The 19,078-nt window shown below is 36.2% G+C and overlaps 2 protein-coding genes across 2 annotated transcripts; one reads left to right on the top strand and one right to left on the bottom strand.

Moving 5' to 3' along the window:
• Positions 1–3,136: 3,136 nt before the first annotated feature.
• Positions 3,137–3,631, top strand: LOC114756406 (probable carboxylesterase 9; the record flags this gene model as incomplete). The annotated part of the gene is made up of 1 exon (XM_028945341.1): positions 3,137–3,631. A coding segment is annotated over one exon (495 nt), but the record flags the coding sequence as incomplete, so codon positions are not given.
• A 1,530-nt stretch (positions 3,632–5,161) lies between these two features.
• Positions 5,162–8,073, bottom strand: LOC114756407 (protein PXR1-like). The gene is made up of 4 exons (XM_028945342.1): positions 7,730–8,073; positions 6,796–7,022; positions 5,851–5,974; positions 5,162–5,766 (listed from the first exon to the last, which is right to left on the bottom strand). The coding sequence occupies exons 1-4, from the start codon at positions 7,925–7,927 to the stop codon at positions 5,632–5,634; spliced, it is 684 nt and encodes a 227-aa protein (XP_028801175.1). The 5' UTR covers positions 7,928–8,073; the 3' UTR covers positions 5,162–5,631.
• Between the last annotated feature and the right edge of the window lie 11,005 nt (positions 8,074–19,078).

The following is a 19,078-nucleotide window of genomic DNA, read 5'->3' as shown; positions in this document are numbered from 1 at the left end:
CCATCTTTCTTACCTTTCTATCAAATTCCCAAGGTCTTCCAAAAGTATATGTCCAGCATGAATAGGAACAACATCACATAATACTTCATCACAATACTTCCCAATTGAAAAAGAAACAAGAACTTGCTTATCAACTTTAATCTCCCCACATCCCCATTCAGCCATTGCAGCTTGTATGGTCTAGGGTGTCTAACAGTGGGCAAATGTAATTCTCAACCATTGTAGTGCTTGTAACATTTGTAACACTCCCACCATCAATTATCAAACTACATACCTTGTTATTAATGAGGCCGAGAGTATGGAAACTATTTTCCCTTTGCTCATTCAACTCATCTTCCTTCACTTGACATTCAAGGCTCTTCTAACACAAGGCATTCTCCTTCCACAGCACTCAATCCCATCATCACTAGCATCCTCAAGTAGGGGCATGGAGTCATCACTTTCACTTCACTCTCACTTTCAGTCACAACTTCATTATTTTTCAGAATCATAACTCTCTTGTTGGGGCATTGAGAAGCAATATGACCTGTACCCAAACACTTGAAAACATTTTATATCCCTATTTCTAGAAGTTTGGGAACAGATTTACTTTGCTCTTTGATGAAGCTTCTTCTTTGCCTCCAGTGGTCTCCTTTTGGATAGCTTTTTCTCCTTTCTTCAATTCTGTTTGAAAGAAGAAGTTTGATCCAGAATGAAATTTTGAAGCACCTTTTCGCTTGAGTTGCTTTTCCTCCACCTTAATAGCCATATGCACCATGATCAATTCAACTATATCAGCTATATCTTTGTTCAACCCACTTAGAAATCGGGCCATTGTTGCTTCTCTATCTTCTTGCACATTAGCTCTTATCATGGCAATTCCATCTCCTTATTGTACTCCTCTACACTCCTAGGACCTTGTGTAAGGGTCTGCAACTTTTGATAACTCTCTAAAATAATGGTTAGGAACAAATCTCTTCTTCATTAGAGCTTTCATTTCGCTCCAAGTTGTTACAGGCCTCTCTCCATTATTCCTCCTATTAATACCCAATTTATATCCCACCAACAATGGCATAATCAGTGAATTCTATTGCTGCCAACTTCACCTTTTTAGCTTCAGAATAATTATGACACTCAAAGATCATTTCTATTTTCTTTTCCCACTCTAAGTAGGCTTCAGGATCATTTCTACCTTGGAATGATGGTATCTTCATTTGATGCTCCCAAGGTTCCCATCTACTCTATCTCTCTCCCTTGGGTTATTTCTCCCATATCTTCTCCCATACCTATCCCCTCTATACCTATTCCTTATCAGTTCAACTTCAGATTCAGAATTGACTTCATCCTCACTACCACCAACTTTGTTATTTTCAGATTCAAAGTCATCCATAGAAACCTCCCTTTGCCTTCCATGCCTTCTAGGTTTAGATTGGGCTCTTTGCAGATTTACAATCCTTTCATCTTGTCTATCCATTCTATCCCTTATCTCTCCATAAACCACATTCATCCGTTGAAAATGTTGCTGCATTGCCCTAAGGGTGTCTTCAATATTCATTGATTTCCACTACCACCAGATGTCCCATCTGCATTAGACATTGTGACTTCAAGGAAAATTAATTATGTTAGTGAAGTAAAGTTCCTCACAAATTTCCTCACGTGTTTCCCTCAAGAATGACACTCAACACTCGTGTTTCACTCAAACTTGGCTTTTAAATTGAGGTATATCACTCTTGCCTTTTTCCACTCTGAAATCCCTCTTGAGGCTCTTTAAAGAACTAAACAATTTAAACAAAGCAATCACAATATGCAGAATCAGCCAACACTTAGGAACTTTGAGAAATTAAGAGTATTGAATATGGACCTTCAAGAAAAATCAGAAACTCAATTGACACAAGTATTGCAAAAGCCAAAATAGAATTTGGATATGAAGATGATTTGCTCAAAACACTACCAGCACTATATTTTCTTTTCGTTTTTTTTTTCTGTTCCTTTCTTTTGGGTACCTTTTTTTTTTCTTGTCTTTTCCCTTTTCTTTTCTTTTTTTTTTTTCACTGAATAATGCAAGGAAAATCACAAAAATACCATAAACAAAACAGACAAGCAATCTGAACCCAGAAATTCCAGAAAACGCGTCCTTTTCAAATGGGTATAACTTGCCCTACAAAAGTCGGATTTAGATGAAACCAAAACGAGACGAAAGAAGGGATTCCGAACTATGAAAATGACCTATTAAACTTCACAAAACTCAACGGAAAAGTGAATGGACAAGGATGACAATTTCGGTGATGAACAGAAACGCAGAAGACGAACAGACACAAGAAAAGGCACCAAATGAAGAACGAAAATGAAGGTAAACTAACAGAAAAATATGACCTGAGTTTAGATCAAAGCTCTGATACCAAGATGGTGAGAACCCACAAGGGAAAAATCCCACGAACCCACAACCGATCTGAATATACGCACCCCAAGAACGTAAACAAAGGTCTGGTGATCTACTTGAACCCTTGAACACGGAAGAACAAGGACCCGAAGTGTTGAAAGACGCCACAAGATTGATCAAGCCTTGATAAGTCTGTTAGTTCAATGAAGAACCCTAGAGAGAACTCCTCTCAATCAGAAATTGCAAAATGCAAGTTTTCATTCAAAATTCCAAATCTGCTCCCACAATGAGGGTTACAATATCTTATAGAGGATACATTCAAGATCTGACCTAAAAAGCATTAAATGCAATCTAGAAAATCAAAACATAATAAATTCATAAGGACTTGATTTAGGTAACTTGGAAATTCAAAAGTCAAATCTGCCAACTAATTATGAATTTTCGCACAAATGCATTTAATGAAATATAATCAGCATATCAAGCCCAAAATATGATTAATTAGGCCCAAATGAGTCTTCTCATGGTTTGTACTTGATCCAAGCTCCTTAAATTGAAGTCTCCAAGCCCAAGATATGATCAGTAGCTCCATTTTCAGCCCAAATGACATTAGTGACATCCTCAGCATTTTTATCCAGATTTGATACTCCAATAAATGCCATTTGCTTTGTCAAGGTGTCTTGCACTAGCCCACTCAAAGCTTCCTTAATTCTTTTAGCTCTTGCTCTTGTGATGGTCCAGTTGGGATTTGTAATGGATCATTGGAAGTTGAGGAGTTAGCTTGCTGTATCGCATCACCTTTATGGATGTGGATGTGGTGGAAACATTGTGTTCAATTTGGGTATAAAAGTTTCCCAGTTAAAATTAGAGCCATTGAGAATTCAGGGAATAATAATGAACCAACCTATGTTTGGAGGAGTGAAGAGGACGAAGTCGGAGCTGCGATTGGCTGCGGACGAGCTCTTGCCGCTAAATGTTGTGGACTTGATGTGGGAGCTAGTGCTGCCAAAGCAAACCGATAGGGACCACAGATACTGTAATCCTCTGTTGGAAGGTCCACACAAGGAGGCAATAGGAAAGCTTGCAAAATGCCTTGTGATTGGCTTTGGTGGGGACATTCTAATTGATCGCCAACAAGAGCTTGTGACGATGCTCGTGAAGTGTGGGGTCCAGGTGGCAGCGAGGTTTGATCCTGTGGGGTTCCACAAGGTTGATATGGGGGACCCTGAGCGATCTAATGCAGTTCTTAACATTGTTAAGGAATTTATCCTTTGAGTTTAGTCTTAATTTGAGTGGAACTCAAACTTAATTCCCCTCTAAAGCGTAATTGAATTTCATTTGATAAATTACGACTATTTTGCTTCTATCTATTACAAGGAAAATCATCACAAACTTTTTTTTAATAAAAACATAATTTTATTTAAAAATGTCAAATGATACATAAATATTTGGGCCCCCTTTACATTATAAAACTAGAGAATATAGCAGGAGCCTAAGTACTTCGACCTGAGGAAAAGAGACCAACAACATAAAGACGGAGGACCCAATCAAAAGTAGATGCACCACTTGAATCATATGGCTGAGAGGAAGGAGATCAACAATTTCATGGGCAAATTTGCACCTAAAAAAAAAATCTTGATACTCAGTGATCCTGAGTGAAAATTTTCACAACAATTCTGCACCCTAACCCTATCATATATTCTTAATCATCACTGTCATTATCATTTCTTTCCCTTAGTTCACAATTCCTTTTTTTTTTTTTTGCATATAAAATCATAATTTATATAGCTCTTAGGATTTAAAACTAGCAAATCAATCAAGCAATTTAAAACTAGCAAATCAATCAAGTAATCTTCTTATACTTTGCATTGACTAAATTGTTAATTTGTGGCTCCATTAGGCTCCTTTGAGACATGACCTAGGCTACATATCACTTTCTACTACATTTAACTTAGTTATTTTTTTAAGAATAAAATGACATGCTTTTCAGTTACATCAAGCTTGGGCTAAATCTTTTGAGGGCTCTTTGATGAGCTCTTGGATTGTGATGTTGCAGTTGCAATCTCAACGCATGCTTTCAATGCTCTTGGCACCATCTTTCCCACTTCAGAGTTCTCTTAATGTTGGGTTGTCATCCCCTGGGATATTCAGGGCCTATATGATCAGTCCAGATGGTTTGCGAGAGGCTTTGGTAATACTTCACGTTATCACTAAAAAGTTCCATAAAACAATCAAATTGAATTTGAAGTTCCTAGGGACTTCAGGACAAATTATTTTAATCGTTCGATTATTAAATTACTCTCATCCATTTCTTTATACGGTTGAATAACATAAGTTAATGTAATAATTACAAAGAAAGAAGAGAGCTAATGGTTGAATGGAGGATATTATTTTTTGGCATATTACCTTTAATACTGTCGTTATTTTCCTGAAAAGCTAATCACTCAAACTTCATAAAAAAAATCATGATTTTAGCCTTGAAACCATGACTACGATATAATTAATCAATACTTGGGTTTGTTGTTTGTATTAATGATAACCGTCCATCCATTATCTAGTAACCTTCACGGTTGAATTATCTGGACCTCAATCTCTTTTAGCCCTATTTGTTACTGAATCTTGATTACCCCCTTGCCAGTCCAAATCATTTATCTGTGGCTTCCTTCCTCTTCGTTGAAGACCGGCAGGGCTTTGCTTTAATGTTCTCCTTGGTTACCCGATTATTGGCATCTCAGTTTGCTATTGCCGAAAGCTTTTTCATCTAACACTGGCCAGACATTTCTTCTCCAGATTCTCTCCACAGCATGACAGGCAACAAGAAGCACTCAAAGGAATCAGGACTGCCATTAAATGGCAGCTACAGATAGACATCATCTTTTATCCTCAACAGTTTCACTTGCAATTTACATGTCAAAAGAATATGCCATACTTAGCGAAGGACACAGATGAAGACATTCAAAGAAAAACAATCAGAAGAGACGTATGTCATTTACTCAAGAGAGTTGCAAGATTCAAAATTGATCAGATGGATCGAGGTCATAACTAATGCTGGACTAGGCCATATCATTTTCTAACTTAGGTGTCAAATTGTTCTTTCCATCTACTCTTTTTTACTATATATTGAGAAACAAATTTTCATTACAAGAACAATTAACCAACCTGAAAAAAGGAAAAGCCACATTTGCTTTCCAGTACAACACATAACAGCTACATTGTGCAGCTAGCAGACACCAATGCCTCATGCAGAGTATGTGTGACAAAATGCTGAAAGTGGTTTATAATGTTGATGCAGTCACTGGTGGCGGCAAGTGACTTCCTGGCCTTGAAACCCAACCCTTGCGACTTCGGTATTGCTCTATAGCTTTGAGTCTGAGTCTCTCTTGTGAAGCATCTTGGGGGTTCTTGAATGCCTTTATGACACATGAAATAACATTTTCTTGAAATCCTATTATCGATAGGTTCATTATGATAATGTAAGAAGTTCGAGAATCTACCTTAGGAATAACATTCAACTTTGGTGGGCCTTCCACAATGTCTCCAAATTTTATATTTTCATGTCCAGGAAAGTCCTGCTCTTCTGTATTGTTCTTTTTGTTCTTCTTTTTTGCCTCCAAATACCTACATGATAATACATCATAGGACAAGTAAGCTACAGTTGTGAAAAGGTAATATGCTGTTTTAAAAGACATCGTCCCAAAGTTTAATTCCAAATGCATATAAGGAACAGAAGATGTAACTGAATGGACATATGCATGTTTCTATTTTCTCTGTAAAAAAATGAGGATAAACATGACTGACAGTATGACATAATAAACGGCCTTTGACAACTCACAATGTCTTTTTTCTAATAAATGATGAAGAGGTAAAAAGATTAAATTTCTTCTTTAAAAAAGAAAATACAAATAAAGCCCCACGATCCTAGTTCCAGGCTTAACAAAAGGAAAGCAGACCCCAACGTGCTTAAACTAAATGATCCAAGATTAGTATAGTCATACTGTTGGGAAACACAATGAAGAAAGCACCCTTTCAAATCTAAACGAAAACTTGTGATTTTTCTTTGTGCAGGAAATCATTTGATAATACCACAGTTTTAAAACCAGGCCAACATAGCAGCAGGATTCCAAAAACAACTCATCTGAAAACAATACAGTTCTCCAAGCGTCCAATTGACTTAGCATTCTTTCGACGAACATTAGAGTTACTTTCAAGCCAAATTTAAACTTCAAAACATTACAAGATCCAACACTAAGCTTCTGCTCCAAGTGAATCATGGGGGTAAATGAGTCAACACAGATGCAGCATAAAGTCCATCAATTTAGCAATATCCAAAAGATTCAATCTTTTTCAACGCATTATTTAACAACAAATGACAAAATCCTTAAAAAATAATTGAGAAAGAAAGTAGAACAGAAAAATTAACTATACGTCCTTTCACTTACTTTTTCTTGCGCTCTCGTCTCTTTATCCGGGATCTTGTTTTCTCCACTTCCATTTCAAACCTCAGGTCTTTAACCTCCTTCCTCTTTCTCTTTTTCTTGTTCTTTTCGATTGTACTACTCCTCCCAATTTGTTCATCGTTATTATCTTTATGATGAGGTGCCTGCAATTGTGCATCGGTACCTTCCGGCCTGGTATCTCTGGGATTGACTTGAACTTTGTCCTTTAACTGTCAGATATGCATGAAAAGTCATAAACAGAGCCCAAGTAAAATAAAATGAACTACAACAAAACAAACCAGCCAAAACATTATTGTTAAAGGTGGCAGAATTTTCATATTCACGAAACTTCTTCCAAGTCTATGAGGAAAAACACATCGCTTCAGTAGCGCTTAAAAGTTAGAATCACAAGACCATGACTTTAATTAAATAAAATTATACAAGAGATGGAAATAGAGGACACGGAATAGCTCAAACACAGCTCGACAACTCGAGCTCAACCAGTAGGGAATTCCACAACAGAAATTATAGGAAGAAAATATAAATCAGTCTTAAATCAGCCCTAAATACAAGGAATGACAACTTGGCAGCTACACGAATTAAAAAACTGAACAGGACAGAATGCTTATGCTTTTAATTATCATTTGATCCCAAATTATTATTCCTCTCCACAGCAATAAAATGCCTTCCACAAATTTAAGAACAAAAACCGGGACACCTTACAACGAATACAAATCAGTAACACTCGTTTCCTTCAACATATCCGATTATTGGGTCATATTTTGTCTTTACAAAAGCAACTTAAAATGAAAATTACAATGGGCTAGGATATAACAAGTCAAATTTACTTTTTCTTTTTTTTACTAACATTAGCAGTTATATCTGACTTTCAACTTGGAGTTTTGACGTTTAAGATGAAAAATCAGATGGAACTTACAGCTTGGGCATTGTCACCCTCGTGCGTCTTTTGTTGTTTGATATCTGGTTGAGAGGAAGAAGTGAAAGAGATGATCCGACGAAGTTTTGAGGGCAAAGCGTCCACCATGGAAGGATCAGGTGGAGGAGGGAGGACGTTGGAGCCTCCATGAGCGGCTCTGTAGTTCTTCTCCCTTCTTCTTCTTCCCTTGCCACCCATTTTCTCTAAACCCTACTTGCGCTGTTCTGAAAAGCGTTCTCTCTCTACATCTCCAGTGAGAAGGCGCGATGTACATCTCCTCATCAAGACTGTCCGTTAATGAACGCTCCAAATCGCGCGTTCTAGCGATAGATCTCGGCCGTCGTTTCTTCAGCTTGAATCCTTAGTCCTAACCAATCATTTTGACGGTGAATAAAATCAATGGAAAGCCATCACAAAAAAAAAAAAAAGCCCAATAGGAAGCTGTTTTAGAAAAGGGTTTAGATTTGGACGAAAGCATCTCTCTCTTATACATTATTATTATTATTTTCATGTGCAAAAGGCTATTACACGTAACAAAAACAAAAAATGGTAACTCCATACCTATAATTCACAAAAATACGTCAAACTTGATAAAGTACTTGTTAGCAAGCCTAAACCTAGATAACAGTATAGAACAATCTAAGAACTCTTGAGCATTCCTAAAAAGCTGTGTCCCACGACAACACTCTAGAGCACTTAAGTATCCTCCGCCTGCACAAGAACATCAAACAAACACAGTTTAATTATAATCTCTTGATTGATCAAGAATAGCAAAACTTTCTTGAGGGGGGGACAGAAGATTCTTTTTGGTTGAAATATCATGAACCGCGGCAACCACTTTGATCTGGAATTCCTGCATATCTTACTAATACAAGTAGACCAACTAGACCAATTTATGCGGAAGAGGAGGGTGCTGGGGTTGAACATCAGAAGGACTGGAAATAGAACTTTGGTGTTGGGCATTCCAAGTAATCACCTCCACCACTGATTCAGGTGAGGCAACTCTGCCAGCAAATAGCTTATTATTACGCCCCCGCCAAGTGCAATATGATGTCCAGCGCACCCACCTAATTAATTACATTATTATCACTATCCCTTAGAATATCAAACAACCATTGAGAAGCAGAGGATAGCCGAACCGTGCTGGAATGCAGAGCCAGCGGGATTCCAAACCAAACCGGATGTGACAAGTGACATTGAAAGAAAAGGTGAGTCATGGGTTCAGTCCGTTCATCACAAAAAAAAAAAAAAAAAAACACCCTAGCTGAATAGGTACACGATGTTGCAATAGAGCCTCTTGTGTAAGCAATTGATTTCTTAAGAATTTCCACAAGAATAACTGGACTTTCGAAGGGAAGAAGAGGCAATTGACACTTCCAAAAGAAGGAATAATCATCATTCAACAACATTCTATACCCATCCAAGACATGATAGGTAGAAGCTATTGTGAGATATTTATAATATTATGACTATTTAGATATTATTAGGATAATTAATAAATATCCTGAGTGTGGCTTGTAGTCATTTTGGGCCCAGTCCAAGATGGGTAACTGACTTAGTTAATTAAAGTTAATCTTCTGATAATGAAAAATAACATACAGTATACTGAGTCTGGAGCAAAACCCTAATTTTCTTCTCTACTCACTCTCTGAGGGTTCCCCACTGGTGTGGCTACAATCCAGTTGCCATCACTGTGCCCAATCACCAGTTAGAAGATTTCCTGTATTACTTTCTTTAACGATGTTCTTAGATTCACAGCTCCTTATCATTCAAATCGAGTTCTACATCAAATCAACTGAGCTAATGACGTGAGGTATTTATAAGTCTTCTGCCATAACTCTTTTGAGTCTCATATACATGTATATAATCTGGATTGATTAAATAATATGTGTGTGTGTGTGTGTGTTGTTTTGCTTACACGTGGTATGAGAGCCTGGTTCCTGATTCATCTCACCTTATTCTTTTATGATGCTCATTTGAATTTGTTCAATTTTCTACTTCGAAAATTATTTAACCATTTTGAGAGCATCCCTTTTGATTGGTTTAGTTTGTTTTTAATCTGAATATTTAGGTTATGAATTTCTGATTATTGGGATGGAGGAAAATAATTTTGATTTTCCTATGAACATCACCATCTTGTGTCTTTAAAGGTTCGATCAAAATTCATTTTTCATTCAAGTTTACATTGAGTTTCAATTTTTACTGAATCTATGAAAATTTTGAGCTTTGAATGGGAAAGAAATAAGCCTTTCGCCATCAGTCCAGAGCCAAAATTGAAGATACATTGTTTATATTTCTGATTGTTTAAGCTTCAGTCTCAAGTTAACGCGACGGAAGGAGATGAAATTTTATCCCTCCGATAAACCTATCACTGACTTCATCATCCATGGAGGTCCCCTTTTTTCAGTCACTCTTTTTCATTAAAATTAATATCTTGTTCCATTTTGGCTCAATTTTCTTTTTGGTTTTGTTTAAAACTTTGCTTATTGTTGTTTCTGGGCACAAAGCAATTAAAACCGCCACTGAAAATGCTATAAAATCGCAGGATTTTTGTTTAGGCTCGTCGGAAAGAGACGTCAAGAGTTGCGATGGCGGGGTGTTGGAAATTGTGCCCTAGGGGCCAATCATTGTGATGTGAACATTGTTGATTTATGAATTTATTAATTATGTTATCATATTTGCATGTTTACTGTGATGACTATCCTTGAATAACTCATGATTTATCCTAAATGTCCCTGGTCGGTCATCTATGTGGGAGTAGAGATGAAATAAGACCAATATGACTTTAAAGATATATAGAGATATAAATTAAAGTCATAGGCACATGTAAGAGTACAAGGTGTTGGACCGACCCGCTATGAAAGAGCTGCATGGGTTAAGTCATAAGCTTCTCTCATATACAAACCATGTCACTGTGCCCTTTGACCTGAGATCATCATGGATTCCTACATGAGAAACGCTCAGCTTTGACCTAGTCAAAAGTCACTTTTGACCGAGTGATCATAAAGACTATGTTCAGACTTAGTGGTTTTTCATACGGAAGAATGTGAATGGTCAAGATGGAATTTGTCCCTCACATTCGTAGAGAGATATTACTGGGCCCCTCGATGAGTGAGTCTGAGAAATGTATGGCCATACTATAATGGAAAGGTAGTTCCGTTTCTATACTCAGACTACTCAGGGATCAAGAAAGTAACGGTCATGAATAGGAGGATGACGTTCTCCATGCCTCATCCATGACCAAAATGTCGTGTGACAAAAGGGACGTGATATGGTTGTATGAAAGGTTACATCGTTCAACGATCCTCATATGATTTGGGTAGTCGTGATGTCTTGCTAGAGACCGCTTACGACTTGTGAGTCATTATAGTTAATGGCCCACTGCCAACTTCATATGGGCCTACAGGGTCGCACACAAAATAGCCCAACATGAGTTATGATGTCCAGATTCACTGAATCTAAGATATGTCCAGATTCAACAAATAATATAGGGTGGACGTGTATATATATATAAATTCGTATATATATACATATTATATAAATATAAGAGATATTAATTATTAGATTTAATTTATAAGGATAAATTAGATCTGTATAAATTAATTCCGTCATATCTTTATTTTGAATTAAATAAATAGGTGAATTAAATCTGTGAGACGGATTTAATATAAACCATATTTATTTAATTGTTCTCTTATCTGATTAGGCAATATTTGATATTGTATTAATTTCGGAATTAATTTAGGATTAATTTCGAAATTAAATATCATTCATAATACCTACAGCATCCTATATATTTGATATTAGGAGCTAGGGTTTTGGGTGTGAGAGTGAAAGCACTTGCAGATAAGAGACGGCCAAAAAGAGAGAAGGGAGGACGAATTCTTTGAAAACCCTAGACGGACAAAGACGTTAGCACGTTGTTCGAGATTGAGAGCTATTCGTGTGGATACCGGTAGAGGAAGCCGACCAGAGTTGTCGACTTCGAACGACAAAGGAGGCGAGCAGAGGCATCCTGAACAGCGGAATCACCGAGCCACCAAGAAATCAAACACCGAAGGTAATGCTTCTTACTACTTGACTTAAACACGATCAGTAGATCCGGGCAAGGGATTGAAAGTTTTAAAATTTATCTTCCGTTGCCCGTCTTTCAATTCCCTTTAGGGGCTGCAGAACCGGGTGGCACGCCGGTTGGGAGTCGGGTTGACCTAACCCGACTCTATGTGGAAGACAACCTGATGTCAAAAACGGTGTCGTTTTGGGCTCCAGTGAAATGCACCATTTCACTTATTTAGGATCTAGGCCAGACGTGTTTTGGGGCATATTGGGCCTCTATAAAAAAAAAAAATTTGTGAATTGGGCCTGTTTGCCTTTTATTTTTTTTGGTTGTTTTTAATGGGTTTCCGAATTGGGCCGAGAGCTTTGGACTTTAATTTTCTGGAATTTTTTTTCCTTATCTCTCGGCATGGGCTTTTCTTTTGGGCCACATTTGCAAAACAAAAAAAATTTTGCACAATGTTGAAACAGTAACCTTTTTGGCTTCATATTAGACTCTTTTTGTATAGAAATTTAAGTTTTTGTCTCTGTTTATCTTCTGGACTTTCGTTTTGGGCTTGAACAACTTTGTTTTGTTTCTGGAATGCTTATTTTGGGTTCTATTTAGACTTTTAAGTATGGGCCATTTGGTTTTATTTCCAAAAAATTATTTTAGGCCATTTAACTTGATTTTCCGGAATATATTTGCACAAAATAAATTAATTTTGTTTTGTAATGTGTTTCTTTGAATGTTATTTTATGCACTATGACGGTTTAAATTAAGGATAATTTATTTTTCAACATTTTGACATTTGGAAAATATTTACAAAATTTAATTTGATTTGTTATTTAATTGCCTATTTTGGATAATGTTTTTAGGCAATTGAACTAACTATTTAAATTTTGTAAAACTCTTTTCGGTTGAAATATATTGAAATTAATTTATTAAACAATTTTTTTTTTGGGTGCATGAAATAGTGGGAGAATTTTAATTAAATTATTTAGTCACTTTTATTGATTAAATTAATTTGTTAAATTCTCCATTAAGTTGTGCATATTTGGAATTTAAATGCACATTAATGATGTTTATGATTAGCATGCATTTTTCTAAGGAGTAGCCACAGCATCCTTAATTATGTTGCATGCACTAATTAATCACATATGGATTAAAATGTCAATTGTAATTAAATGTGTAATTCTGATTTATCTTTGCCCACAGGTAGATATCTCATGATTGCACATTTAGTTAGGGTGGGATAGAATGGCTTTGTTATTTTCTAAGTAACCCACATGTATTAGAAAATATAAATGCATTCTAGTTTCATCAATTTGAGATAAACACGTGCTATGCTAATGTTTTTACCCACAGGTAGATATTAGTGATACGTATTTATTACTTGTATGCTTTATTCATTTAAGCATGCATACAGGGCATAGTGAATTGTGGTTGCCTCAAATTCTAACTTGTGAGCTTGTTTGTTAGTTCATTTGTCTATTTTCAATTTGCAGTTCCAATTGCTAACCCTAGAATCATGACTGATATAAGCAACAAAATCATCCTAGATGGTAGCACTAACTATGCTGACTGGAGAGATGATATTTTGCTGCAACTGGATTGTATGGACTTGGATTATGTCTTGAGGTATGAAAAGCCTCCAAGACCAAATGATGCCTCGGATGATAAGTAGGCAAAAGAACGGTATGAATTATGGGAGCGAAGCAACTGCTTATCTCTTCTGCTTATACAACAAAGGATCACCAGAAGCATTAGGGGAGTAATCCCTAAATGTGAGGTGGCTAAAGGATACCTAGAAGCCTTGGACAAGTAGTTCAAGCCAACAAACAAACAAATGGATGGTGCCATCATGTCTAAATTATGTGTTATGAGGCTTACAGGTATTGGTGATGTGAGGCAACATATAATGAAAATGAGAGACCTAGCCTCTTAGCTGAAATCCTTTGAAATGGAACCTACGGAGCAGTTCCTAGTGCAATTGATCTTGAACTTACTTCCTGCTCAATATAATGGTCAGTGGATGAATTACTATCTGTGTGTTCAAGAAGAGACTAGATTGTTGATGAGTAGAAAGGCTGCACAAAAGGAGGCTCATTTAGCAGAAAGTTCCAAGGTTAGCAGTATAAAGGGAAAGAAAGAAAAGAAAGAGAAAAAGAAAAAGGAGAAAATCTCTGCTATTTTAGTTATCAACAAAAGGAATGCTAAATGCTTCTTCTGTAAGAAAAATGAACACACGAGGGTTGAGTATCTCAAGAGGAAGGCATGGCTAGACAAGAGAGGTATGTTTTCATCCTGTGTTGCTTTTGAATCTAATTTTTCTAGCGTTAATAATGACACTTGGTGGATTGACACTGGTTCAATAATCCACATTTTGGACTACCATACAGGGGTTTCTAACAAGCAATCCTCCACATCCCAATGAGGAAATGGTCTTTTCAGGCAGTGGGGAAAGGAGATCCTATGAAAGTTGTTGGGACTTTTTGCATAATTTTTTTTTATTAATCATGTTTTGGACCTTTATGAAGTTTTTTATGTTCCCTCTTACAAGAGGAATTTGATTCCTATGTCAAAACTGATTCAGTTTGATTACCATTTAGTTCTTTCTAAGAAATTTATGACTTTGTCAAAAGACTTTGTTTTGATTGTGAACTAAGTTATGATTGATGGTTTATTTAAAAAAATTTCTGATTCAGAGCAATCCTTTTCTGTTACGCATGGTATTAAAAGAAGTTTCATTAATGAAAATTCTGTTAGCCTGTGGCATAGGAGATTAGGACATATCTCCATTGAAAGAATCAAAAGGTCAAGTAAGGATGGAATTCTTCCATCTTTAGGCCATTTAAAATTTGATTCTTGTGTGGACTGCATAAGAGAAAAGCAGACCAACAAGTCCTATAAAGGGGCTAAGAGAAGTTCTGAATTGCTAAAAATTATACACACGGATGTTTGTTGCCCTGATTTGACTGCGCATGGTCAAAAATACTTTATTACCTTTATTGATGATTACTCACGATATATATATTTATATGCTTTATAATAAAAGTGAGACACTAGATGCCTTTAAGGAATATAAAGCAGAAATAGAAAAACAGATTGGGAAACCAATCAAGATTGTGAGATCAAATAGAGGTGGTAAGTATTATGGTAGGTATACTAGTGAAGGACAAGCACCTGGTCCATTTGCTGACTTTCTTCAAGAGCAAGGTATAGTACCCAATATACCATGCCCGATTCACCTAATATGAAAGGTATAGCTGAAAAAAGAAATAGGACCTTATTGGATATGACTAGGAGTATGTTGAGTAGCTCCAAACTTCCAACTTCATTATGAAAGGAAGCACCCAAGACAGTCACATACATATTAAATAGGTTCCAACAAAAGTTGTGCCCAAAACACCCTTTGAAATCTGGAAAGGTTGGAAACCCAGTTTAAATCATTTCAAGGTATGGGGTGGTCCTGGTGAAATAAGAGTGTACAATCCACAGGAAAAGAAACTTGACCCTAAGACCATTAGAGCTTACTTTGTAGGCTATGCGGAAAGGTCAAAGGGTTATAAGTTTTATTGTCCTCCACCTTCTAAAAGATTTGTAGAATCTAAGAATGCCAAATTTCTTAAGAATGATGTGATTAGTCGAAGTGATTGTTCACAAGATAATCACATAGAACAAATCACTAACATCAATTATGAGGGAACATCAATAGTTAATGACTTTCCCACTGTTGGAGTTGACCACTACAAAAAAACATGTATTTTGTAGAGGTTAAAATATGACTTTTCTAGCGGTTACACAAACCGTTAGAAAATCAAGTGCTAGAAAGGGATTTCTAGTGGTTACGTGAACCGCTACACAGTGTGGTTAAAATGCCAGAAAACTTCTAGCAGTTAAAATAACCACTAGAAAAAACAAGTACTGGAAGTGGAAATTTATAGCGGTTACAAACCGCTAGAAAGATCTGAAAAATTTATAGCGGTTAATTAATCGCTAGAAAATTCTGAGCGAAATTTTATTTTGCCGGGAAACAAAAATTTTCATTTTGGTGTCATAATTTTCTAACAGTTATTAACTGCTAGAAAATTTAGAGGAAATCAAATTTTGAAGGGAATCAAAATTTTGTAATTGGCGCCAAAACATTTCTAGTGATTATTAACAGTTAGAAATGTGGCAGGTATTTAAATTTTACAAAATTTGTCCCTCTTTTATTCATTTCTAGCCAAAAAAATAAATTGAGATGTTTGGTTATTAAAAAATATAATATTATAAATTTAAAAACCATTAAGTAGATTATATTAGAGAATTTTTGTTAATATGTATAATTACTAATGTGTTACATGTTATACATTTGAATTTTGTAATGAATAATAAGTAATTAAGTTATGATTGTGTCAAATGAAGAGAATTAAATTTAATAAGATAGATGAATTAAAGATGAGATAGTTTATAATATTGAACCTAAACTGTTATGTTGAGAAGTGCTTAAATCAGTTGACGAAGGCATGACAAATGTGAAGAAGAAAAATTTGAAAGAAAAAGAGAAATAAATATGTTAGTAAATTATAAATAAAAACAAATAAAAGATATTAATACTTATAAAATAATAATCACCTTGCCATATAATGAAGAGAAAAAAACCACCACATCAAAGAATAAGAAAAAAAAGAGAGAATTATAAAGAAGAATGGGAGAGGAAGGAAAAGAGATAGGATAAATGAATGAAGAGGTGATGTGGTATTTTTAGAGATCAGCGAGACATTTGTAGCGGTTTTTTTACAGCGTTTTATTCATTTTGTAGCGGCCTTACATTTTCTAGCATATTATAAAACTGCTAGTATTTGTAGTGGTTTCACAATTTGTAGCGGTTATGTAACCGCTACAAATTGTAATTTTTTACTTTTTAAAAGACTGAACCAATTTTAATTTATACATATTTATTTATGAAAGGCAAATTTTTTGAATGATAAAATTTTTTGAAACTGCTATTCTTGATCTTTATCCTGCCTGAAAAGAGATATTTAAAAAAATTATGTTAGAATTATAATATATTTAGAAAAAATTAGTAATTAGTAGTTAATTATTTAAATAATTTAAGAAAAGACATATACCTGATAATTGCCAAATTATCGTCTTCTTGAGGAAAGAAGTTTTCAAAATTCAGGGGTTAGAAGGGTTCTCTGTCGTAAATAATGTCACCATCACCCATATCATAAAGATCTTGTGGCTTGAGGTGAATGACCATATTCCAGTCTTTATGTTTCTCGTCTTGACATAGTAAACCTGTTGTGCCTCGAAAACAAGAATATATGGCTCATCATCTTCAGATTCCCCCGTATGAATAAGTCTTGAGAAATTAACAGAGGTGATGCCCAAGTAGCCAGTAGCGAGTCCCTGTGGAGTTGTCATATTTGCCCAGGAGCACTTGAACAGAGTTACGATGAAAAGCTAGTAACTCAACTCAATGATGTCAATTAGCTTTCCATAGTAAGTGGCGCCTCCAAAGCGCATGTCACTGTCACTGCTGCTAGCATAACATCTCGTCCCGAATGTCCCGCAAACTCCAGAGTTTTGTGTGAGCAATCCTTGATCACGTCCAACAGTACAGAACTTGAAACCGTTGACATTATACACGGTAAACCTTCATACATGGTCTAACGGACCGAGGGAAAGAGCTTTGAATTCATCTATGTATGAGCTGTTATCATTACGTATTCGACGTGTAAACCAACCGGGAAACTCTTTGTGGACTCTTTTATCAATGTCAATGGAACACGCACGCCCCCGTAGCTGCCGCCTAAGGTAACTTCTAAACTCACTACAGTGAAGTGATTTTGTTAGAAGAGTCAGTGAAAAACAAATATAAAGTGTAAAAGTTAGTGAGCTTATATAATACTTACTGCATGAAGGGTTCAACTTGGCTGCAATTTATCAAAACATGTTAGTGTGCCTGGAGTTTCTTTGTGGGAGTAAGTCTGAAGAATTCATATCCTTCAACTGGTTTCCTGACAAGAGGAAATAAAGTTGACATGGAAGGACCAGGAGGAGAATCATCTACGCGCCGTGGGTGGTTAAAATATGTCTCCATGTCATCAAAGTACCTTGAACAGAAAGTTAGGACCTCATCTCCGGAATAACCTTTTGCTATTGACCCCTCAGGCCACGCCTTATTCTTAACATATGATTTTAATTTTCCCAAGTACCTGCAGGTTAATATTCCATTAATAATTGCGAGCAAATGAAATAATAATGTGAAATTTAAAGAGGCGGCCAGGGATAAAAGATAATCAATTGTACCTCTCTATAGGGTACACCCATCAATAGTGAACTAGGCCTGCAACCTTTGCTTCTCGAACAAGGTGGACAGTCATGTAAACCATAACAGTTAAGAATGATGGAGGAAATATCATCTCCAAGTGACAAAGTGTAAGAATTATTTTATTTTGCAGCTGATCAAGCTCTTCTGCTATCAAGACCTTCACACACAACTTCTTGAAAAATGAACACAATTCCACCAAAACCACAGATACATCAAAAGGAAGTGTGTTTTTCAAGGCCAATAGAAGTAACTGTTGCATAAGAACATGGGAGTCATGACTTTTAACCCAGCAACTTTTCAAGCCTGCAGATTGTTGCACCTTGAGATGTTGCTAGAATATCCATATGGTACTTTTATGTTCTTCAGTGTTGAAAGGAAGATATCCTTGTTCTGCTTCGTCAAGGTGAATTTAGCTGGTTGAAACTAGTCGTTTTTATCAGGCCAAGCCTCTTCATGAATTCCCCAGACCCGTAAATCTTTTCTAGCTACGAGATGGTCTTTGGACTTTCCAGCTTCATTGAGCAACGTATATAGCACATTATCACACACATTTTTTTCAATGTGCATAACATCCAAACTGTGTCATAGCAAATTAGATTCCCAATAAGGAAGAGTGAAAAATATGCTTCTTTTCCGCCACTGCATAGGTTGCGCATCAGATGTCCCACGAGATCATCGTCCCAGTCGTTCGGGATCCATATTCTTACCAAACTTGACATTAACATCTTCTAACCGCCACAAAATATCCACACTAGACAAAGTAACAGGAGGATCTCTCTTCTCCTATTTTCCATCAAAGCGAATCCGTTGCAATCTAAATCTGTGCTTGGAATCGAGAACCGTCGATGTCCTATGAAACACCACTTGCGATTGTGTGGAAGGCGACATGGCACGAAATCAAAATTGCACTCAGGACAGGCCAACCCAGTATGCATGTTCCAGCCAGACAAAGTTCCCAAATCGGGAAAATCACTTATTGTCCACATCA

Source organism: Neltuma alba, unplaced genomic scaffold (genome assembly GCF_004799145.2).
Source record: "Neltuma alba isolate B1F8T4 unplaced genomic scaffold, ASM479914v2 tig00010397_pilon, whole genome shotgun sequence".
Lineage (NCBI taxonomy): Eukaryota > Viridiplantae > Streptophyta > Magnoliopsida > Fabales > Fabaceae > Neltuma > Neltuma alba.
This window is presented reverse-complemented; position numbering and strand designations above follow the sequence as displayed.